The sequence below is a fragment of the Camarhynchus parvulus genome, chromosome 14 (genome assembly GCF_901933205.1).
Source record: "Camarhynchus parvulus chromosome 14, STF_HiC, whole genome shotgun sequence".
Lineage (NCBI taxonomy): Eukaryota > Metazoa > Chordata > Aves > Passeriformes > Thraupidae > Camarhynchus > Camarhynchus parvulus.
This window is the reverse complement of record NC_044584.1, coordinates 3,248,405-3,271,518: the sequence shown is the minus strand read 5'-3', so window position 1 is coordinate 3,271,518 and position 23,114 is coordinate 3,248,405. Positions and strand designations below refer to the sequence as shown.

General features: G+C 50.8%; 2 protein-coding genes across 6 annotated transcripts; both read right to left on the bottom strand.

The window, feature by feature from the left end:
* Positions 1–673: 673 nt before the first annotated feature.
* On the bottom strand, positions 674–8,146 carry LOC115909139 (UPF0488 protein C8orf33 homolog). 5 transcript variants are annotated; one of them, XM_030958238.1, is made up of 7 exons: positions 7,978–8,146; positions 7,201–7,288; positions 4,558–4,884; positions 3,675–4,357; positions 2,108–2,198; positions 1,850–1,996; positions 674–1,726 (listed from the first exon to the last, which is right to left on the bottom strand). In XM_030958238.1, exons 3-7 carry the CDS (start codon positions 4,619–4,621, stop codon positions 1,533–1,535), a joined length of 1,179 nt encoding a protein of 392 aa, XP_030814098.1. In that variant the 5' UTR covers positions 4,622–4,884; positions 7,201–7,288; positions 7,978–8,146; the 3' UTR covers positions 674–1,532. The 5 variants fall into 5 exon arrangements, with proteins under 5 accessions (XP_030814098.1, XP_030814096.1, XP_030814097.1 ...); XM_030958236.1 differs by having other exon boundaries at positions 4,558–4,692; XM_030958237.1 differs by having other exon boundaries at positions 2,108–2,195; positions 4,558–4,692.
* Positions 8,147–8,563: 417 nt separating this feature from the next.
* Positions 8,564–17,756, bottom strand: AMDHD2 (amidohydrolase domain containing 2). Its single transcript, XM_030958242.1, has 11 exons — positions 17,103–17,756; positions 16,361–16,497; positions 15,554–15,693; positions 15,153–15,207; positions 14,526–14,738; positions 13,401–13,489; positions 12,292–12,436; positions 11,933–12,040; positions 11,173–11,241; positions 10,641–10,742; positions 8,564–10,216 (listed from the first exon to the last, which is right to left on the bottom strand). The coding sequence occupies exons 1-11, from the start codon at positions 17,183–17,185 to the stop codon at positions 10,128–10,130; spliced, it is 1,230 nt and encodes a 409-aa protein (XP_030814102.1). The 5' UTR covers positions 17,186–17,756; the 3' UTR covers positions 8,564–10,127.
* Between the last annotated feature and the right edge of the window lie 5,358 nt (positions 17,757–23,114).

Here is a 23,114-nt window from a genome sequence, read left to right as displayed (position 1 = left end):
TGCTCTTGAACCTCAGTAAACAGCATGAAAACATGAGACGCATGACAAGGACACAGCTTTTGTATGTTAAATGTAAAATCCTGGAAATAAAAAAAAATACTGTCTAAGATTGTCCTATACATTCAAAGTAACAGCTGTGCTCCTTGGCAAATAAAGTGTGCCAATCTCGATTTCCAGTTTTCATCTACTGACTTACAAGAGACAAATTAATTTGTCCATGTTTCTCTTCATCATGTATATTACCTGTTTCTCCCCATCACATTACCCAGGTTCAGTTTCTTCTTATGCCCAGACAGGAATTCTTTAAAATATTATTTTTAAATATCTACAATTTAAAAGAAATAAAAAAGTATTGTAGATGCAACTGCCTGCCATCAGAGCTTAGTAATAAAATTAATTTTTTAGAGCCACAATCAGGTTTTTAGTCTTTCACAGCCAATGTTTTTCACCATCTCTCAGCTGCTCTCAACATTCCCTGGAATCTGGCTACACTCCCATTTCCCACTTTTCACACAGGCTGACTGGACTACAAAAGGCAGGAAAGCACTGCTCCCTAGGGACACCTGATACCATGCAGCCTTTCACAGCATTTCATATGCTTGGTGGGAAGATCTTCTGCATGAACTTAAGAGATGGGTTCAGAGACTCAAGCAGTATTGAGTGGAGACACACATTCAAAAAGCCAAAATTTAATACAAATCAAATGGAAGAGAGTCTTTGGGCTGTGACAGTTTATTTTATCACCATCCAAGGCTGACGTGCAGCTAATTTTTCCTCTGAGGCACTAGTGGTCATAACTGAGCTACTAATAAAGTAAACTTTATTTAAGAGTTGATTGTACATCCTTCCTAGCTGTCCAGAACCTGGCTTCAGTAACAAAAAATTTCCCAGTTTTCCTGGAAACAACTGTCCTTACATGTCTAGGCTGGATTAAATAATGATGTGCAGTTTTATTCTAGGTCTGTACCTGTCAGTGAAAGAGATGAATGAGCAAAAATGGGTCTCACTTTCCCCCAAAGACCCTGAGCTCATGCTCCTCCATGTCAGGGATGACACACTGCTGGTATTTGCTGGATGCCAGAAGCTCCATTCACACAGACTTGGGGAGTGGAAGCACCCAGCTATCCACTGCTCTGGATCTTGATTCCAAACCATTCCCTGCTGTATGCATTGCTACCTTAGCTGCTAGAAAGGCTCTGCTCTATTTAAAAGCAATGGGAGAAAGGGAAAAATCTCACGGTATAGAAGACAGACTCTACAGTTAATGTCAATTCTACAGGAAAGAAAGCAGATCCTTCTACACTGCTGACCCTTTCAAAGGTGCCTTTCTCCAGTGTGAGCACAGAGGAGCACTTATGTAGGCTGAGTTTTGGGGTCATATGCATAGTAGGCAGATCCGATTTAAACTTCTAGATAAGACACCCTGGAAGAAGATCCAGAGATTCACGCATGACATTTCCTACTACACAGCACCTTTCCACCATTCTTCAGTTTACAGGAGATCTGGCACAGTTTTAGTCAAAGTGACTCTTCTAGAAGAAATTAAAGTGAAATTCTTGGGGAGTTGTGAAATTGAATAAGCCTGTGTTAAGCGTCCTGTGTGACTCTGAAGAGGATTCTGCTGAACCTTGGCTTTTCCTGCAAGCTCCCAAGCACTTCCGGATGAACTGGCCATTCTTCTTATGGATGCTTCCCTTCAACTCCACAATCCTGGCAGATTTTGCAGCTTAAAGAGGGGAGAAAAAATAAGAGACATTCAGTCATCTCATATAGTGAGGTCTCAGTCTGCAAAGTATAGGGCAGGACTGAAGCCCTTTCTTCTCCTTCTCACCATGCAAAGTTCTCCTACCTGTTTCCATAAGCTTCAGCTCTCTACACAGCTCCTCCTGCATCTTCTTCCTGTAGTCTCCAAACATGGCTCTCATGAGCTGACGCTTCTTCACCAGTGGAGCCTTGTCACTGCGCAGTGTCCTGATTGCCCTGAGAGCCTCCTCAGCTGCAGCAAAGGAGAAACAACACACACGTTTAAGGCTCCCTGCTGGCTCTGCCCCTGCATTCCTGCCAGTGCTGCCCCCAGGAGAGAACTCTTCTTTACTTCAATACTTACCCTGCTTTGGAGTGGGTTTCTGTGTCTTCAAGCCGAGTTCCAGCTGGTTCACACACCAGTCCACCTCCTTCCACAGCTGCTCATCTGACTGCTATCAACATGAGGCACATGAGCAAGAGGAAGTAAATCACCCAAAAATTACAGCAGCAATTGCTACACAGGATGAAAGGGAACTCCATAAAGTCAGGACTAGTTGAAATATTATGTTCTGGCAATCACTTAATAGACTTCATGACATTTTCCCTCTTGTGTTTTTCATCAGATAAACTAAAAGCACTGTGCAAATCTTTAGTTGCAACTCACTGTCTCTATTAGATGGATTTAATGTGTGGCTGCCACTCAGAAGGTGCTGTTTTCTGGAAAGCTGTTCAGCTTTCAAAGAAACTTACAGATGGGAGAAATAAACATTAACAACAAAAAGCCCCTATACTCAAACCTGCACAAAATTTAAATAAGCAAACAATGGACAAAATCAGAAGCTGAGTCTTTCTTCTCAGCTCCTCTGCGCTTGCTCAGCCAGAAATGCATGAGGGACAAGGAAAATGAAGCCCATGGAGATGAAGGAAGCCAAGCACCACTGAGCAAAGCCAGCCGGCTAGCTCCGCAGTGGGACAGGGAAACAGGGCTGCACCCTGAGACTGAAGCAATTCTTAACTGTTATGTACATGTAAATACAAATGCCCTCACACTGTCTCCTTTTACCTATAACAGTGTCCTTCCAAAGGACTGGAAGGGCTTTACCTGACCTTCAACTCTTCCTATGTCTCTGGTGCTCAGCAGTGTTTATCAGTAGGACTGCAGGTGAAGCAGACTTTTGGATGAAATGTTCCAGAGGCAGATGAACACTCAGTGCAATTTCCTTGTAAAATATTAAGAAAAGGAAGGTTTTGTGCAATCTTGTGTTATAGTATGGATCAGCTGGCACTGTTTGTTAGTAAAACCTACACCAGTGCTGAAAAGTGAAATAAAATTAAGACCCTGACCATAGCAGAACAGAAGACCTCAGGGTGTGCCTTAATGTTGTGTTTACACATAAAGTGCAATTTCAGTTGATTTCTGGGCCATGTCCTACAGAGGAACCTTCTCGGAAGCACCCTTGAGCTCTACCACAGGTCCTTGGATACACCAGGTGGCAGTTCTGTGCCTTGGCTTTGCTCCTTGTACTACAAAAGCAATTCATCCTGCAACACACACATCAGAGCTACAGGGCCTGGCTCAGCACCCACAAGGCGCCAGCTTGGCACAAACTAAAGACAGTTACCTCCATTTCCTGTTTTTATTTTCTTAAGAAAACATGGCATCCAGCTCCCCAGGATTAGCTGTCACAAGCCTAAACATGAAATCTTTCAGCACAAATCTGAAGGACCATTAACTTCCTTTGCTGTGGTCATGTTCCTCAGCTGTGTAGCAGAGAAAGCAAACAGCTGCTGGAACATGTAAGCAGCAAATGTGGTCTTTCAGCTTCCATCTCAGGGCAGTATGCTAATTGTTCATCTGTGCAAAGAGATAAAGTGTCTCTTTAGCTCGAGGGTTTATAAATAATGGGATTCCATCAGTATTTAATTACCTGAGAGGTCTTCTCATCCTGATGGGAAGTATCTGTATTTTGACAGCTGTTAGCTTCTGCCTTTGCCTTCCTGCTGGTCTCAGTTTCTTCTGTTTTGGTTTTACTGACAGGTGCTTTTTGTTTCTTCTTTTTTTTCTTCTGGGCAGCTCCACCTCCTGTTGATTTCTCTGTCATTGCCTCATCTGCAGGGGCTGTCTCTGTTTGGGGGATCTCTGATGTGACATGGCTTCTATCCTCTTTGGGTGCATTCCCTGTCACTTGAGTCACCTCAGGCTTCTGCAAGGCTGCAGCCTGTGGCAGAGCTGCTGATTCAGCAGGCAGTGAAGAATCTGCTGTGTCCTCTGTATGCTGGCTTCCTGGAAGTAACTGAAGACGAGGACAGTCTTCATCTGGGACGGCAAAGTTGAAAGCAAACCTGGGTTCTTGTCCAGAGGCAGCAAACCTCAAGGGGCCATTCCAGTTCTCCTGTTTGGTGGCTCTGACATTGTTTTGTACCTGCTCAGCACCACTGTCACCAGGGTCAGCTTCTGGGTCGGTCTTGGATAGTGTAAAATCAAATCGGAAGCTGCTGCCAGATGATGTGAACAACTCAGGCTTTGTCTCAGGGGTTGGGTCAGACTGTTTCACACCATCTGCAGTCTGCCCCTTGCTTGCCTGTACTTCCACAACATCAGGGGTCATGCCTAGAAAAGACAAAGAATATTGTTTCAATACTGGTGTTCTCAATGAACCAATTTCCTACCATGGGGGTGCCATGGGGGTGCCACTGCAGCTTCCACTCTAAGGCACTGCCAGAGAGGTGACTCAATTAATGCTGCAACCTAAGAAATCTACAGAAAAAAAACCAAATCTCACCATCCCCCGAGAGACAGCTGAAGCTCACCTTTCTCAATGCTCTTCTGACCCTCATCCATCTTGAGATGACAATCCCCAAACTCATTGCTCATCACTTGTTGCTTCTCTGCTAGAGGATTTGCAGGAGAGTGCAGGACCTTGAAAATGTGTTGGGTCTCCTCTGCTGCACTCAGAAAACACCAAGAGAGACAAGAAGCAGTTTACAGTGGGCCTTAAAATCCACAGTGGGATGCTGATGAGTGACTCTTCTCTTAATGTGCTCTGTGTTCATATCACCTCTAACTAATCCATAACTAGCATTCAATTGAAAGGGAACTCCAAGTGCTTCCAGAAGCTCAAATACTGTGAGATGTTCCTACAGACAGGGAAAAGAAATCTTAAATTATTACTTACAGTCAGACTCTTACACTGCAGTAAGTGCACTGCTAATGGCACAGAAGCTACAGAGGGCTTAGCAATCTTTCCCTCAAGAGAAGACAAATTCCAGAACCTAACTCAGTGTCTCTTCTCTGGAAAACTGGAAAAAATCTAGATAGAAGGCATACCCTGAAAAGCAGGACTCTTGCTCTTGCTTACAAACCAGCCTAAACACAACAAGAATCCAAAGCTTTCGTGTTAGAACAAATTCTCTAAAAAACAGAGTTGTTCTGTGACAGTGGTCCCCAAAACCTCAACTTGGAAGCACTAAATATAGTCTTGCAGTGTTTGTCCCACTTATTTTAAGCCACTGAACAACCTGAGAGTAGTACTGTGGAATGGGAATATCCCACCTCTCCCAGCTGCAGCACCTGACCATCCTCTCAGGAAAGAACCTGTCCCTAATCCAGCCTAAAAATCACCCCCTAACACAGCTCCACCCATTCCCTCAGGTCCTGTCCCTGGTCACAGAGAGCAGAGGTCAGAGCTGCCCCTCCGCTGCTCCTCAGGAGGAGCTGCACCCCAGTGAGCTCTGTGCTCCATCTCCTCTCCTCCAGCTGAACAAGCCAAGTGCCCTCAGCTGCTCCTCCTATGGCTTCCCCTTGAGACCCTTCCCCATCCTCATATCCCTCTCCTTGGACACTCTCGAACAGTCACAGACCCTTCTGATATTGTGGTGCCCCAAAGTGCCCCCAGCACTGGAGGTGAGGCTGCCCCAGGGCAGGGCAGGGTGGGACAATCCCCTCCCTGTCTCAGCCAATGCTGAGCCTGATGCACCCCCAGCCACGGTGGGACAGAAGTGAGATGTACCTTCACAGCATCTGGTGTCAGGGTCCTGACTACATGAACTCCTATTTCAAGGGGTTTGGCTAGCTGCAATCCAGGCCAGTTACACAACAAGAGCTAGAGAAAGCTCCAGGGAGCTGCTTCCCTCCTTCACCTGGGAGTTAGTCTAAGCTGAGTACCTCATGCATACAGTGGTACAGCCAAACAACTCATTGATTCAGACCCTGAATTCCTGGCTAGATGTTGGATCAGCCTCCTCACCAGACTTCTCCAGCAACTGGGACTCCAGGCAGAGCCTGGGTACCATCAGCAACACTGCTCAGCTTTCTTGGCTCACACACTGTGCAGAAGGGTTCTTTTCTGGCCAGGGCACTGCTTCTGCTGCCTCTTTCCTGTGCTCAGCTCCTGCTTCCCCTCCAGGAGCTGCCTTCCCTCCTGCTGGGCACTGGGGACCAGTACAGGACACATTTCTGACAAAATGGTCTGATCACAGAATAGCTTGGGCAGAAACTTCAAAGCTCATCCACTCCTGCCATGGGCAGGGACACCTTCCACTATCCCAGGTTGCTCCAAACCCTGTCAATCCTGGCCTTGGACACTTCAGGGATCCAGGGGCAGACACAGCTTCTCTGGGCACCCTGTGCCAGGGCCTCCCCACCCTCACAGGGAAGAATTCCTTCCTAGTATCTGATCTAAGCATTATCTCAGGCAGTGGGGAGCCATTCCCCCTTGTCCTGTCCCTCCATCCCTTGTCCCAAGTCCCTCTCCCGCTCTCCTGGAGCCCCTTTAGGCACTGGAAGGGGCTCTGAAGTCTCCCCAGAGCTTTCTCTTCTCCAGGATGGACAATCACAACCCTCTCCCACAAGCCTTAATTTTTCTTGGAGCCTGATGCTCAAGCACAAGGTGTAGGCACCTGTCAGTCACTGCTCCATCCTCAGGTGGAGCAGCAAACACTCACCTGAGCATCTTACATAGGGTTCACAGTCCTCTGCCAAGGTTAGGTACTGACCAGCAGCAGGACATGTGTCTGCAGCTCTACACATTGGACAAACGAGATCAAACTATGACCTTATAGAATTTTATCTTCCGTGTAATTTTTCCCTGGAACAAGCTTCACGAAAATAAACTGGTGTTTGAGGGCCAGATATGCTGGCACAGTATCTCCTTAAGATGAAAAACAAAACAAAGGCAGAGCTGTAGCAGAACCAAACAAGTCAATATATGGGAAAAAAAGAACATGACAAAGAATACAGAAAACAGGGAGAACAAACACTACATGAATGAAAGATAAAACTGCTTCCAGAAACACAGTCCTTAAAACCCAATGTTGTCCTGTGTTTAGAACAAATCCCAAATAACACAAGAACAGGAAATATAAAGGAGAGAAGAAACAGAAAAACATCCACATCTGCTAAATCACACCCAAGGCCAGAATAGGGGGGATGTGGGCTGATAAAGAGGAACATACCTAGTTTGGGGTGTGGAGTGAGATGGAGATCTGCCTCCAGCTGTGAAATGCACCACTCCAGCTCCTCCTGAAACACATCTTGGGGAGCCTTGGATATCGTGTGGGGAAGGCAGAATGATTAGAAGCACAAATCTCTCACCTCCAAAACTGAGTTTTCTGAGTCCACCCTTCTCACAGGAGGTCAGACCTGGCTTTACATTGGAAGTGTGCTGTGTAACAGTTCATTTATACCATAAATCAACACAGCACCGGGACACATGTCCTGTGTGGAGTGCACCACATGAGCCCTCTGCATTACAAAAATTACAGCTCCTACTGGCAGGAAACCCTACTACTCCCGGCAAGCCAGGACTTCCCACAGATTTCTTTTTCATCTTTTTCTCCACTTGTCCCTTTTTAAAAGCCCCAAATGGAAGATTTCTCGTTTTTTTTTCCTGAAGCTTAGGCAATGGCATAATGTCTCCACGGCAGGAAATTTCCCTTTAGCACAGCTCTGGTAACACACAGAATTTATCTTTAGCCTAAACACAAACCCTTGAGGCCCCATGTGCTATACTTCTACGCTGGCTGCCTCTCGATAAGCAGCTGGAAGTTAGGTTTGCAGCCCGCCTGGGGACAAGGCACACTAAAACACTGGGAACGAAAAGAATGCTCAGGATAAGGAGACGAGCAGGGATTGGGAAAGGCACCAGAGCTGGGAAAGCCTTTAAGGAGAACCTGCGGGAGCTGGGCCCGGGCCCGGGCGGTGAGAGGGGCTGGGCGCGGACCGGGCCTTACCTGCTCCATGCCGGGCTCCCCGCGTCGCCGCCGGAGGAAGCGGCCCCAGCGCACCGCCCACCTCCGGTCACGGGCCTCGTGTGGGCTCCGGGAGCAGCCCCGCCCGGGCCGGCGCCACCAGCTGGAGCTCGGGGCCCACTCTGGGCCTCTCGGAGGCGCTCGGACCCTCCCCCGGCCGCGGGCTCAGGACGGGCGGGCTCAGGACGGGCGGGCTCAGGACGGGCGGGCCGGGCGGGTGCGCGCCGCGCTCAGCGCTCCGGCCGCTCCCCGCACTGCCGCCGTTCCGCCCGAGAGCGCCGGGACCCACGGGCCGCAGGCCCCAGCGCCCACCTTGGCCGCGCGTTTGTGACCCCTGCGCCTCCCTCCTGCTCCCGTGAGCCCCGCACTGTGCCGGACACACGTGTGCCCACGGAGCGGGCCGCGGGTATCCGGCGGTGCCGCCTTCCCTGGGCCAAATTTCCGCGGGAACGCCCACACCAGCCCCGGCCCCTCACATGCCAGCCTGACGGAGGCCATGGCAGCAAGCACCAGGGCAGGCAAAAAAGGTTAATACACACCTACTGGTACTGTCTAATCCCATTTCTGTTTTAGATTTCCTTTTGATTATTTAATTTTGTAAATAAAAAGTTAAGACACCTTGTTTCATGGGCATTTTTCCCTATTGGATTGTTTCCAGCAACAGCCAGAAGATTCCCTTGAGGTCAGTACTGCAGCAGCACAGCGTGTCACTGCACAGGGTGTGGTGTCTTTCAAATGCTTCAAACCATGGAGGTTATAATTTTTCTTGACATTGCCAGTTGATGTTAGAAATTCTCCAAGGCTGACAGAAGGGCTCTAAAGTGCTGGGGAATCACTTTGAAATGTTGCTGCTAAAGATTATAAAATGGTACTGGAAAAATCGGTACATTTCTGCCAATCCCAACCTGACTTCTGTCTGCCTTACAATCTCCACCCTCACTGAGACTTAGCCGTTGTCTGAGCCCTCTCCTCATTACAAAAAACACCTCAGTGGTTTGAGCCTTAACCAAGGTTGTCTTGAGATTTTATCTCAACGCTTATTCTCAGTGGTTGAGTAGGGTTGAAATTAGCCTCAGCCTTCATATACAAGTGTCCCAGCATCAGGAAAAAATCTGACAGTCAAGTATTGGAGAAGATAATGAGCACAAAATAATGAGTTATTGTATCCATCTTGAAAGGCCAGAATCCCACCGCAGTTTTCCTCTCCCTCAGTGCCTGAGCTGGACTGAAGGCTTGTGAACCTGTCACCACCAGTCTGGCTGCATCCCCTAAAGCAAAGTTTCTCATCCATAGCCTGAGGAATGAAAAAACCCATCAGGCAATGCAAAGGCTCTTCTTGGTATGGCTGGCACAGAGCCTGCAGAACTCATCCAGACAGAGCAAGGAGTGAAAGGAGCATTGTTTTATGTGGTAGGACGCTGTTCATATCTCCAGCTCTGTAGACTCAATGCCCATGCAGGGTAAAGGCACAAAGGACCAGCAATGCCTTGGTATTCCTGGGTTTGATCTCTGTCCTGAGGATTCAGCCCCACAAGGACACCGACTAAGAGAGCTGTAGCAGCCTTGCTCTGAGGAAACACAACAGAAGGGCTGTCAGGAGATCCGAATATGATCCTCAGCTTCTGCTGACACAACAGAAACCTTGTCATGGGAAGAGCTGTGAGCTGAGCTGGTGGAAGCTGATGTCTAACAAGTCATGGCTGCCTGGGAGCAAAGCAAACAGCAGGCCAAAGAATTGTAATGGCTTGAGCCTGCCTCAGGTATAGAGCAGGTTTGTGTGTGCTGTATAAACTGTGCAAAGGCTGGGACAACTCCTCACTGCAGTCAGATGGTGACAGGAGCACCTGTCTGGGGGCAGGACAGCTGTGCAGTCCTGTAGGTCACTCCAGGACTTGCATTCCTTGCCAGCACAGAGCTGCCTTCTTTCCCCCATATCACCAAGCACCAACAAATTCGTAGCAGGCATGGCTGTAACTGGAAGCTGGAAAATGCAGCTCTTTGGTATGAGGCTCCTTTGAGAGAGTTCCAGGAAAGAATTGGGGAAAAAAAAACCAAAAGAGAGAAGTGGGGTGATTGCCAGAGCTGCTAACCACAGTGCCAGTGAGCCTTGGAGGGCACTGGACAGTCCAGTGTCACATGCCCGACATATCCTGTCGCCAGACTTCCTCGCCGGCAATGTATGTGGCTTGCACATATAGGCTGTCATTCAGCATTAGGAAATCTGTGTTGGACAAGAGAGAAAGAAAGCAGCTGTCAGAATGGAGCTGCTGGAGTTGGCTGGGGAGAGCTGAGATCATTGGGGAAGGGCTTCTCCCCACCCCACGATGGCACTGCAGTGCAATCCTGGCAATGGCAGCTCTGCTTTCTGCTCAGTTGAGATGTGGGGGGCACTCCAAAGGGTTTCCCAAACACCACCAGCATTCAAGGGAAAAACCACTGGAGCAAAAGCCCAGAGCATATCCCATATCCCATATCCCATATCCCATATCCCATATCCCATATCCCAGGTAGAGCAAGTCTCCCTGCAGCTCCCACCAAAACAGGGGTGAGCATATGCTTACAAAGCAGCCCCTGCTTTGCTCCAGCACTTGTGAGCCCTGACACTATTGTCTCCATACCAGTACGTGCTGTACCCACACCAGTACCTGCATCGGAGTCATAATTCAGTGTCCCCTTTTTATGTTCAATCCCCAGGAGCTGAGCAGGATGCAGAGACGCCACCTCCAACGCGGTCTCTACTGAGCACCCTTGGAGAGAGAATTGGGGAGATGTTAGGGCAGCCAGAGCCCCATTGCCAGAGCAGCCCAAATTCCCCTGGACAAGGCAACACCCAACCAGGCAGTTGACAGACCCAAGCTGGAGCACCCTCAGCACAGCCAGCTGGAGCTAGGAAGGGAGATATCCCTACAGGAGAGAGCAGGCATAGGAAAACTGAATACCTAGGGTATGGAGAAGAGAAAACCATGCACTTTTTGAGGAAGAAGCAGGAGAGTTCACCTCTCATTAGTTCTATTAGTTCCCCCTCAAAAAGGGGCTCATCTGAGGGCACTGATCCCAGTCCTTGCCATGTCTCAGGTGAGAGGGAACATTCCTGGTGAAATGGACACAGCTGGCAAAAGCAAGACCTCCTGCCGTGTCAACATAGGGAGCAGCAACTTGTGGACAAGGCTCTCTTACCTGTGGCTTCTTGGAAGTGTCGCACACAAGTGTCCATGGTTGCCACGCTGCCACTCAAGGTCTTCGTGCCTGGGAAGAAACAGGATGGCACTGAGCAGCGCCCATAGCTCACAGCAAGAAGCAGGGCACTAGGGAAGCATAATGGGACCAGAAGTGCAGAAGTCCTGTGTTGCAAGAGGAGCAAGCTGAGGGGCCTGCAGCCACTTCCTGCTGGAGCATAGGAAGAGGTACTTGGGCGTTAACCCCACCTCCACTATCAGACCAGTTGGACTGGGTGAAACCAGCTCACAACACAGGCATCTGCTGCCAGAGGAAGGGAATGGAGAAAGGAATGCTCCTTCACTGAAATACTTTCCCAGTCTTCATCTGCTTGGGAATTTGAAACTTAGGGAATTTAGCTAGCAGGAAGTGGTAGTGTTATAATGAAGAAAAGGGACAATAAATATCTCTAAGATTTCTCTGTCCTTACTGATGCCCTGAACCTCTAGCACCCTTGACACTGGGCAATGAAGCTTTCTTTCAAAGATGTTGCAGACAGCTATAACTGGCCAGATTCCTCCACGAGGGTGGCACACTTCTCTTTACCAGGAGTTTCATTATCCCCAAGGCCAAGTCACTGCAGATCCACCAATCAAAACACAAGAGGGTGGCACAAATGCTGCCACACACCGACAGGGACAACAAGATGTGCTCAGCTCCTCAGGAATGGTGCCAGTGGCAGCACTGTCCCCAGCTCTCCAGCAAGAGGGACAGCACTTACCTGCGATGTAGGTGTTCAGCCCATCGATCTCCACTACCTGCTGACCCAGTGTGTGCCGACCCGGTGCCAGCCCCATGCCAGCTATTGCATCTGTCACCAGCACCAGCCCTGTGGAACACAAGGAAAGGGGCCTTGTCAACACTGCTGCTGATTTTGCTGCAGCTCCAAGCACTTTGCTCTGTTGACCCTCCCAGAGAGGAACCAGGTGTCTCCAGACACATCGCACCAAAGCAAGAGGACTGAGGGATCAGCACATGTGGCTGTGACCTTCCAGACAGCAAGGGCAGCACAAATGTCTTCTGGGAGATGGTAGAGTGCTTGGAGTGGCTGGTAACACTGTGGGGACTGCCATGGCTCACCTTTGGGGTGGGCTCGGTGGGCAATGCGCAGGGCAGCGGGGTTGGTGTGGATGCCATCAGAAATCATGCCATAGAAGACCCTCCGCCCAGCAGGAATCTTGTCGCTTGTCAGCAGCCCCACAATGCCAGGGTCACGGTGGTGGAACTGCTCGAGGGGAGAGAGGGAGACAAGGTGTGGAGGACCAGGACACACTGGCTGAGACTTAACTTCAGGGGATGCAGCTGCCATCTCTATCACACAGTGCCTGGCAGCTTTACCCGGCAAACCTGGGCATTGCCTTGAATCACAGAATCACAGGTTGGTTTGAGTTGGAAGGGACCATAAAGCTTATCTTGTTCCAACCTTTGCCCAACATTGGCAGTGTCACTTTCCACTATTCTAGGGTGCTCCAAGCCTCATCCAACCTGACCTTAAATGCTTCCAGGGACAGGACAGCCACAGCTCCTCTGGGTGCCAGGGTCTCAGTACCCTCACAGCCAACAATTTCTTCCCAATGTTTCATTAACCCTGCCCTCTGGCAGTGGGAAAACATTCTTCCTTGTCCTGCAACTTCAGGCCTTTGTCCACAGTCCCTCTCCAGCTCCCCTGGAGCCCCTTTGGGCACTGGAAGGGGCCTGGAGGTCTCTCTGGAGCCTTTTCCAGGTGAGCACCCCCAGCTGTCCCAGCCTGGCTTCAGAGCAGAGGGGCTCCAGCTCTTGGAGCATCTCTGTGGCCTCTTCTATACTCACTCCAGCAGCTCCACGTCCTTCTGATGTTGGCCCCAGGGCTGGAGGCAGCTCTGCAGGTGGGGTCTCATCTGAGTGGGGCAGAATCCCCCCTTCCCTGCTGCTCACACACAGGAGGGGGTCTGAGTGCACACAGCAAGGGCATGTCCAGCTCTCACCCACCAACACTTCCTAGTCCTTCTCAGTGATGAACTTCAAGAGTCTGCTACATCCTTGACTCTCTTTCAGATCCAGCAATAGGAATGTGAAGCCAGAGGTTCAGTGCCAAAACCTCATTACAAAGCATGGTACAAAACCAGCTGGGGAGAACACAGACCCATGGGGAGCAGGAGAGAAAGCCCAAAAGCAGCCCTGGAGCAGGGCAGGTGCCTCTGGGGACTCACCGGCAGCATGGCATTGAAGAGGTGAGTGATGAAGGTTGCTCCATGCTGCACAGCCTCCTCAGCCTGGGACAGATTAGCCACTGAGTGACCTGGGAACACAGACCAACGCCTGATTCCTCTGCCCATCTTTCCACTGCTTTCCCTATAGGAGCAAAGACACTCCATCACTGGACTATGCTCTAATGCCCACCCTGGCCTGAGGTCTCAGGTGCAGCCTTGACACGGATGTCTCTGGCCATGACCCGGGGGGTTTCTGGGAGTGGGTGCTTCACCCGAACTCCTTCAGTATTCACATCACAGCTGTCACAATGTTGCCTTGCTCGCTGGATGTTGTCTTCAGGCTGAGTTTGTTGTCCAATGATACACTTTTCTGCTGGCCTCAGATATTTAAATGTTTTGTAGAGAATTATCAGAGGACACCCTCACAACAGTGGGAACTTTGCCAGGAAAACATGGGAATCAAACTATCCAGAAAGAAACTTCTGTTTCCCCAACAGGACAGCAGCTCTGTGGGCTAACCTTGCCTTTCTGGAGTTCTTTATGTGGCTTTGGGATAAGAGATAATCTGCTGTATGAATGTCCTTCTCATCTGAGGTTTAATTTCACCCTGAATAATTTCCCCCCTTTAAAAAAAAAATTCTTCAATGATCTGAGACAAAGAAGAGTTTGTGAAGCAAAGGAAAAGAAAAACGCAGCCAGTTTTAAGTCAGAGGCCAGCCAGATGTTGGAGGGAGAGGCTCCTACAGTACTTCTGGTTGAAAAACAGAGTTATCAAACCAACAGTAACCTTTGGAAAATTATTTCACCTGTCACATAAGGCCTAAAGCAGTGGAACTTCAGAGTTTGAACCTTCCACATCATCAAACCTCCACCTAAGATTGCTATTCTTCCCCGTGTTAGAACAGCACCTTGTGTTTACTGCAGGGGCTCCTAAGTCGATACAAACTTTGGCCCTTGCCATGACAAACTGACAGCATCAAGCGAGGTCCCCATTTGTGACAGGTCTGTCGTCTCCATCCAGAATCCCACCCCGTCCAGTTGCACTGAGACACTGTTAGAGATGCCACAGCCCCAAGGGAGGGGTGGCCAGAGCTCCCCCTAAGCCCTGGGTGCCCCAGCCCTTACCCAGGGAGACGCAGATGCCCCGCTTGGTGAGCTCCCGGATCACCTCACTGCTCCTCCTCATTTCAGGGGCCAGGGTCACTATCTGGACACAGTCCAGGGAGCCGTAGGTAGCAAGCAGGTCCTGGAAAGCACCTGCCTCAAAGGTGCGGAGGCAGTGCTCCGGGTGGGCACCCTTTTTCTCCTTGCTGATGAACGGCCCTTCCAGGTGGGCTCCTGTCCAAACAGGAACAAAGAACCATGACCCTTCCTCCCCCTGCTAAGGACCAAGAAACCTACTGTGTCTACTCTGCTCCAGCCACACTCTTGCCATTTTCCTGCAGCAAAACACGTCTCAGGCAACTGTGAGCTCAGCACAGTGAAGATGCAGTGCCAGCCACTGGCCAAGCCAAGCCACCCCACTGCCATGCCTCCAGAGGCCCCACAGGGGCTGGACCAGTTTGTACGACAACAGAAAACACAGTAAAAGCCAGCCACAGACTAAGGGACAAGGTGGGTCTGTGCCCACCTGTGCATCCCTCCCACTGAGAGTTCCAGCCCCTATTTGTGCTCTGTAACTTCTTTCACCTCAACCATGAACAAGATAATTGCCCACCTAGAGTAGCACCACAGAGGGACAAATCCACTTACCCAGGACTCCTGCTCCATGGGCTCCACCATTTCTTACACTGATCTGAGGGAGAACCTAGAGAAAGGGGTTTGTCAGACATGGCAACACAGATACAGCCCCCCTGCCTGCCAAATCAGATCCAAATGTCAGGTCTGCAGGGAGATTTGTAGCTGGACCACTTGGGACCATCACAGCCCACAAAGGAAAAGCCGTCTCCAAGCCTTGGTGTGCCGAGCTTGCTTGGGAGACATGGCTGTCTCAGCATTCTAAAGGCTGAGGGCAAGAAACCTAGGGTAGAGTCCAGCTCCTCATGCCCATGGCTTTTCTGCCCTGGCAGCTATCCCAGTCTTGGCCTACCCACCTCCTGATACCAACCTCAGTCCCTGATCACCCTGCTGATGGAGAGGAGAAGGCTCCTTACCTGGTGGTACACAGATGGAGGAGAGGTCACCAGGGTGGGACAGAAAGAGGTCACTCCATGGGAGAGGATTTTCTGACTGACCAGGTCAATACCTGATTTGAAGTCATCTGTAGCCAGAGAGAAGTCCACCCCAAAGCCTCCTGCACCACAAACAAAACAGGGGTGAAACTGCTGCTTCCCCAGGGAGTGTGCTTCACCCAGAAACACTGACGAAAGACTTTGAGTGACTGGAGGGAGATGTTCCATTTGTAGGGTGCTGACACAGAGGGCTCCACCAGCACTTCTGTCCTACATTCCAAGGTTCCACAAGTACAAATCTCACCACCACTGCCCTGATTAAGTGCTCTTTCCCACAGCACCCCAGTGTTTTGCAAGCACAACCTTTTTATTTTGATGCAGGGCAAAATGTGACAATTCCCAGCTGAAAAGGCAACAGACTACCAACTTTAGCTACCACAGAACAAGCCCCTCTTTCCTTCTGAAGAAAGCTGTTGCTGTTGTTATTGTTCCTATGGGAAGTCTTGCCCTCTCCTCCCACATCCTGGAAAGGGTAGGGCAGGGATCCTGCCAGTGCAGGGGCAGGGTAAAATATAGATAAAAATGAGTTCAGAGGAAACCCTCACCTGGCCAAAGGGGATCACTGACACAATAGCAGCTACCATAGGCAAAATTGCTCTTTGTCATTGGTTGGGTGACTAACACCTCCCTTGAGCAACTGAAATGTGGCCATGGGCAGTGGGGCTGGGGGTCAGGGATGGACAAACCCAGGATGCCCCCAGCCTGTGAGTGCATGTAGCTTCACTGTACCATTGATCTGGACATCGATGAAACCTGGGGCGATGATGCTGTCCTTGCAGTCCAGCTGGACATCAGCAGAGCCCTTTTCGTCAAAGAAGAGTTTCTCTGGGTTGAGGATCTTCCCTTCTCGCACCCACAGGTCCTCCCTAGAGGGACAGTCACACACACCAAGCTCTGGTGCCATCTGCAGCACGTGGAGCAGGTGGCTGTGCCCCAGTGACAGCGATCCTGAGCAGAGTGCATCCCACCGGCACCTCTAGCACCGGGCTTTGCGATGTCTGTCAGAGCACAGCTGTTCTTTCAGCAGCACACAACGAGGAGCCCTCTCTGCCTGGCTCTGGCTCTACAAAACTCACGGGAGTGGGATTTTCATGGGCTGCCCCTCGAGGGTGGAGGTGATGATGGCCAAAGCATCAAGGGGCTGGCAGAAGAGGCAAAACAACAGGGATCGTACACCACACCCACCCCATCTCCCTCCAAAACCCGGCAGAGGGGACATGGGATGGTAGAGCGCGGCAGGGGAAGGGCCAATAGCCGGTGCACAAGGGGAACTGGCGACCGTCCCTCGGCACTGCAGGTGTCAGGTCAGCTCGGCAGCCTGTCCGGCAGCCCCCACAGCCCTGGCACCGCCGCAGCCTTGTTACCCACAGACAACACGATACCCCCCAGACAGCCCTGGTACCACCGGACATCACGGTACCCCCAAGAGCCCTGGTACCCCCAGCCACTCCGGCAGCGCCGGTACCCTCACCGCTGGAGCTGGTGGTCCCTCAGGATGCGGCAGTTGGTGAACTGCACGATGGGCGCGTCCGAGACGGATTTGTTGGACGGCATCGCGGGGCAGCGGGAGCCGGCGGCAAGCGCGAACCTCTGGTGGCCGGGGCAGGGGGAAGGGACCGGGCGTGGCGAAGCAAAGCCAGGCCGCGGCTCCGGTGCGAGCGGCTGCCGCGGGACTGGACAGCCGGCGAGGGGCGGAGGCACCGGAGCACCGCCCCCGGGCCAGGCGGAAGGTGAGCTCCCTCCCCTGCCCGGCGCTCTGAGCCGACGCTGTGAGGAATAAGCCCCACGGGGCCGGGCGGGCGGGCGCCGCCGCAGCACCCGAGGAGCGCCGGCCCGGGGCGCTGTCCCACCCCGGGAGCACCGGGGCGTGGCCTGGGCGCGGCCTCGCCCCGAAGCACCGCCCACTCCCTGTCACGTGAGCGCGCTCGGCACGTGCCAGGATTCCCCACCCGCCCTGCGGCACGTGACCGGCCCCGGAGAGCCGCCATCACGGGAAGGGCGCTGCCATCTTGAGAAGGGCGGCAGCGGAAACCCTCCTCGTGAGACCGCATCCTGAACCCCCGTCATGAGACCCCATCGTGAGACCGCATCCTGAACCCCCGTCATGAGACCCCATCGTGAGACCCCATCCTGAACCCCCGTCATGAGAGCCCATCGTGAAGCCATGCTGACACCCCATCCATCGTGAGACTCCATCCGGAGAGCGCCATCCTAGACCCCGTTGTGAGACCTCATGCTGAGAACCCATCCTGAGACCTCCAACCCAAGATCCTCATTGTGACACCCTGGGCCCACTAGCCCCTATGTACCCAAGGGAAGCTGGCAAGGCATGGTTCCACCCAGGTGATGTAGGCTCTGGCACTGCTGATGAATCTCTCCTAGGAAAGAAAAGTGATGGGGGATGTAATTGTGTATGAATGTAATATCCCCGTCTGGCCTGTAGTTGGATTTTTATTAGGTTTTGAGCCATGCTTATAATTCCATGATGTCAATGTTTATCCATGCTACAAGCTGCTCCCATTGTCAGCAGGATGCTGGGAAAGGGGCCTGAAAGCAAGAGATGGGAATGATGCTGGTTGAGGCTAGGAAAACAATGTGCAGTACTGTTTTTGGAATTTGAGGCTAAGAATGGTTTCAGGCCACAGAGATGCTTCAAAAGCTGAACCCCTCTGCTCTAGAGCCAGGCTGAGAGAGCTGGGGGGGTTTCACCTGAAAAAGAGAAGGCTCCATGGAGCCCCTTCCAGGGCCTAAAGGGGCTCCAGGAGACCTGGGGAGGAACTGTAGACAGGGGCCCGGAGGGGCAGGACAAGGGGAATGGCTTCTCACTACCAGAGGGCAGGGTTAGATTGCGAAGGAATTGTTCCCTGGGAGGGTGCTGAGGCCCTGGCACAGGGTGCCCAGAGCAGCTGTGGCTGCCTCTGGATCCCTGGAAGTATTCAAGGCCAGGATTGACAGGGCTTGGAGCAACCTGGGATAGTGGAAGGTGTCCCTGCCCATGGCAGGGGGTGGAACTGGATGAGCTGTAAGGTTTTCCTCATGAAATTATGCACATCTGGGACACCCAGCACTGTATTGCTGGGAATGATTTTTAGCTTCATACAGGTGGAGATGAGGAGACCCCTAAATCAGAAGTTGAGAAGATGAATTCTAAAAACAGCTCTGAGCCCTGCTTATCTGTCTGTGAAGAAGGGCCCATCCAAGCTGCTAAATCGAATTTGGATGTCAGAAGGCGCGTATAGCACCCAAACTGCCTGTGGCCAAAACAGGTCCCTTCCCCAGGAACACACAAGCTGACAGGGCTGTGACAGTAACTTGAGCTGGCAGTGGAAGAGATGCCGAGGTAAAGGCAAATACCAACTTCAGAGATAGGAACACCCACCATAAATATCCTGCCTTGAGCCCACCTGGAATAGTGACAGAGCTTCACCTCAGAACCCTTCAGCCACATAGATCCTCAGGCTGCCAGTCCCAAGCCTGGATTAGAGTGCTGAGACCTCCTGTCTGTGCTGATGGGAGAAGCGAACAGCCTGTGCCAAGCAACGGGCATCTGCTCCTGGAGGCTGCAGGTATATCATCCAGCCCAGCTTATGGCATGTTCTGCTAAAGTCTTAATCCTTTGGATGTTCTCCTTTTATTTCTCAGCATTAAATTAGCCCTGTCTTGCATCGCCAATACTGCACACTCCCCTAAAAATAATTCCATATTCTTTCTCTCCACTGCCCCAGTAACAGGCAGGAAGGAATCACAGGCTGTAGTTTTGCTTGCATTTTCTTTAGCAAATGTGGGGTTTTTTTCTTCAGGTTGAGTTATTTTTAATCTGGCTCAATTCCCAAATCAGGTTCACCGCCTGGCAGCAAGAGCAGTTGAACCTGCGCACTTGGGAGGAGCTGGGGAGCACATGGAGCAGCTGCAGGAGTGCGGCAGGGGCCAGCACTGCTGCTGCATGAGGGGCTGTTGAAATACAGCCTTGTCTTCTGATTTTCACAGGCATTCACAAAGATATGTAAGAAATTGTCCCAAGGCACACAGGAGCCATGGAGGCTGCTTAGAACAAACTGCCAGTCTTGGGAATATACATGATTTCCCAAGGTTTGTCCTTAGCCTACCTCATGCAGACAGCCATTAGAAGAGGGTGGCTGAATTCACTCTCTGCCACTCAAGTCACCCTTTTCCCCTCTGCCAAAGGCAAAGGAAGAAAACGCAGGTGTAACAGCACAGACGGGGCAATTCAAAGTGCCAGAAAAGGCTCTGGAACTTACACAGTCCCTGGTATCCCCTTGATGAATCCTGAAGAGCCAAACCTGATCCTGCATTGAGGCCAGCTCGTTCCTCAGCAAAAGGAAAATGGGAAAGACAAGCCACCAGTCCTCCAGGAGCTGCATCCTGCCCAGCTTGTGCTCTCTCAGGTCTCAGGTCAGAGAGAGCTGTCAGGGGTCTGTAGGTACCTTGTGGGTACAGTGTGGGTGCAAAAGCCTCAGCCCTTAAATACTATAAGGGCAGGATTTTTCCCTGTGTACTTTTGTGTTGTGACACAAGAACCAGCTTGGCTGAAAACCACTGATACAAGTTGCAAAGCTGTGTCTCTCAGGAGCTCACTGAAGAAAAAATAACAGCATTTATTAGCTTTAACAGGAACAAAAATGGAGAAGCATTTTGGGACAAAATCCTTTGACCGTGAAACAGAAAATTCCCCCTTCAGGGCAAGTGGTATTGCAAAGAATATGCTCTGGGTTTAATTTAATCATGTCAAGAGAAAAAGATAGTTAATAGCTGTAAAACTAAGGCCAGAGGTTGCAAGTCCTGTGCATCAGAGACAAGTAACTCTCACCTGAGCACAGTGATGGTTTGGACAGTACGGCCGGCTAGAAACATCAGAACGCCCTACAATCAGTATCCCACGGCCAGCCTGGGAAGGAAACAAGGTTTACTGAGAGCTGTCGTCATTAGCTCTGCTGTTACTCTGTAATTAAAAACAGCAACTTGGTTTCTGGGATCAGTTTCTCATAACAAGGTCTTTATTTCTCCAAAGCTTTTCTTTTCCAGGTTACTATGCTTCTCTGCAAACCAATTCTCCCCAGGAAAGCCAATCGCTGAGCAATCACAGATAAAATGCTGGTACTGAAAAATGCTTCTCCAACAGCAGTGAAAACAAAAATTGCCGCCTTTGGAAAAAAACAAAAAACAGTGTGAAAGGGTTAACAAAGAACAAGGTCAGCAGGCTCTGTGGAGGCATTGTCTGTGCTGGCAGCTCTGGCATCTGGTCCTGAACCTCCCAGAGCCTGCACTGACTGCGGATGGCCCTGTCCCTGTGGTGCTGCTGCTGCAGAGGCCCTACTCCTCTCCTCTCCGCAGGGCTGACTCACTGCAGTGCTCCCAGCCACGCACAGAACACAAAAGCACCATGGCTGTGCCGGCACAGCCACCCCCTTCCCCTCCTCCAAGCCGACCACCAAGTCAATCCCTGCCAGCTGGGATTGCCCTCTGATCTGCCATGCTCCTGGCAGTAAAAGAATTTCAAAAACCCCAAAGGTCCCTCATCTTCTTAATGCCACGAGTCACTTGAGAAATGTGCTGATGCAATAGTACCAGCAAAGGACTTGAAATGGGAGTTTTCAGCCGGGAGTCATCACAGAGGATTCAGAGCATCACATGTCATGGCTGAGGCACTACAGACTAATGCTAATCTGACTCTGGGTGTATTTGCAGGTACTTGGCACAAAGTGATCCTCCCCCAATCCATGCTCACCCCAGCTCTATTCTTCTTGCATGGGTATATTAATTACTAAGGTTTCACGTTCTAAGGCATGAAGCAAAATGCCATTGAAGGGATTTTCCCCGAACTCGTTCTGGTCCTATTAACTGCCTCTGCATGATGTCACCAACCTACAAGGGACCTTAAGGTACCTTGGAACTGGGGGCCTTTCAATTGCTTATTGCTTTTGGAGATAAGAGCACTTACCTGCTCTCTTAAATGCAAGACTGGCAGTAGGGTCCCCTTACAGAAGCTAGAACCAAATGTTAAGCATATCTGCAACCCCAGACAGGGCCCTCTCCTAGCCTTTCACACAATTTGACTTGCCAAATTCAATTCCTCTCAGCAGAACTGCAAGCTGGATGCAGCATCCTCTCCAGAGCCTGGGATTGGGATTCACCCCTCAGCTGCAAGCTGTCACACTGCACCAGGAAAGCCCCCTCTACAGTCAGTGTGAGACAATTAACCTACAGATTCCATAAACATTTATGACCCCTGGGGAAAGTCTAATTCAGAGGTTTAGTCTACTTTTGCTGATGAAAAGAATGACTGAAACCATTCAGGTCAGGAATTTCTCCTTCTACCAGCCACTGCTTCAGCAGGCATGCAGGATATTCCTTCAGTCAGCTTACACCTTTGTACAGCCCCACCACCATCTCACACTGACTGCCACAAAGTGAAGCACTGCCCAAGCAAAACCAGCTCAGCATCAGCCCACTGAGAGGTGACTGCATAGAGATCAGTGTTCTAGCAAACAGCAAAAAATAAGCCCATTCTTTGTTAATAATTATTGCTGACCCTGACGGGACAACCAGCTCATAGCTATAGTCTCCTGAACGCCCTGAAGGTGCACACAGTGGCACCAGGCCTGGGCTGGGCAACACCCTTGCCAGGTTAGAAGCTCCAAACAGCTTCAGTGAATTCCTTATGTTCTGGCCACAGCTCTTCATGGTACTTGCACCACTCACTGGACAGGTACCTTGGTGAAACACACATATGTATTTTCATTCCCAACCAGGTGAAACACCCCTCCAAATACATCAGCTTGGTTTGATGCCAAAGGCACTGCTAGCACCAAGTGTCTGAGTAGTAACATTTTGGCTTTGCCACTGAAAGGGTCCAACACATATTTCCCATATAAGATTGGCAGTACTCAAATCCTCAGGCCAGAAGAGGCTGCTCCAGCACTCAGCAGCTGCAGCACCAGAATCTCCCAGCTCAAATGGTCCTGTGATTTATAAGATAAAAATACAAATTCTTGACTGAAGCCATTTTGTTGATGAGACTATTGTTGAGGTATTTCAGAGGCAATTACTATTCACAGTAGAGCTTCCAAGCAGCTCAGCTTCTGCAGGGCCAGCACAAGGACAGGCTGCTTGTTTCCTGACAAGGCAGCTCCTCTACTGGTCACAGGCTGCAGCCTGCACCCTCTCTCCCTGGCCCTTGGCACAGGGTGCAGCTCCCTGACCCCTGGTTACAGAGCACCACACCGAGCCAGGTGTGATCAGGGTGAGCACAGCCCTGCATCCCTGCTCACCACGAATATGGCCCATGGCAGCAGATGGGAACCACACTGCCACAGCCCAGGAGAAAGGGAAAGTTGTGGCAGAGCTGGCAGCATCACTCTGGCATGCTGCCCAGTCACTTCAGGAACCTGCCTGCCTCAAGAGACCTCACCCACTTCCCAAAGGAGCAGCAACAGCTGGAAATCAGAGCCAGGGACTCATTACA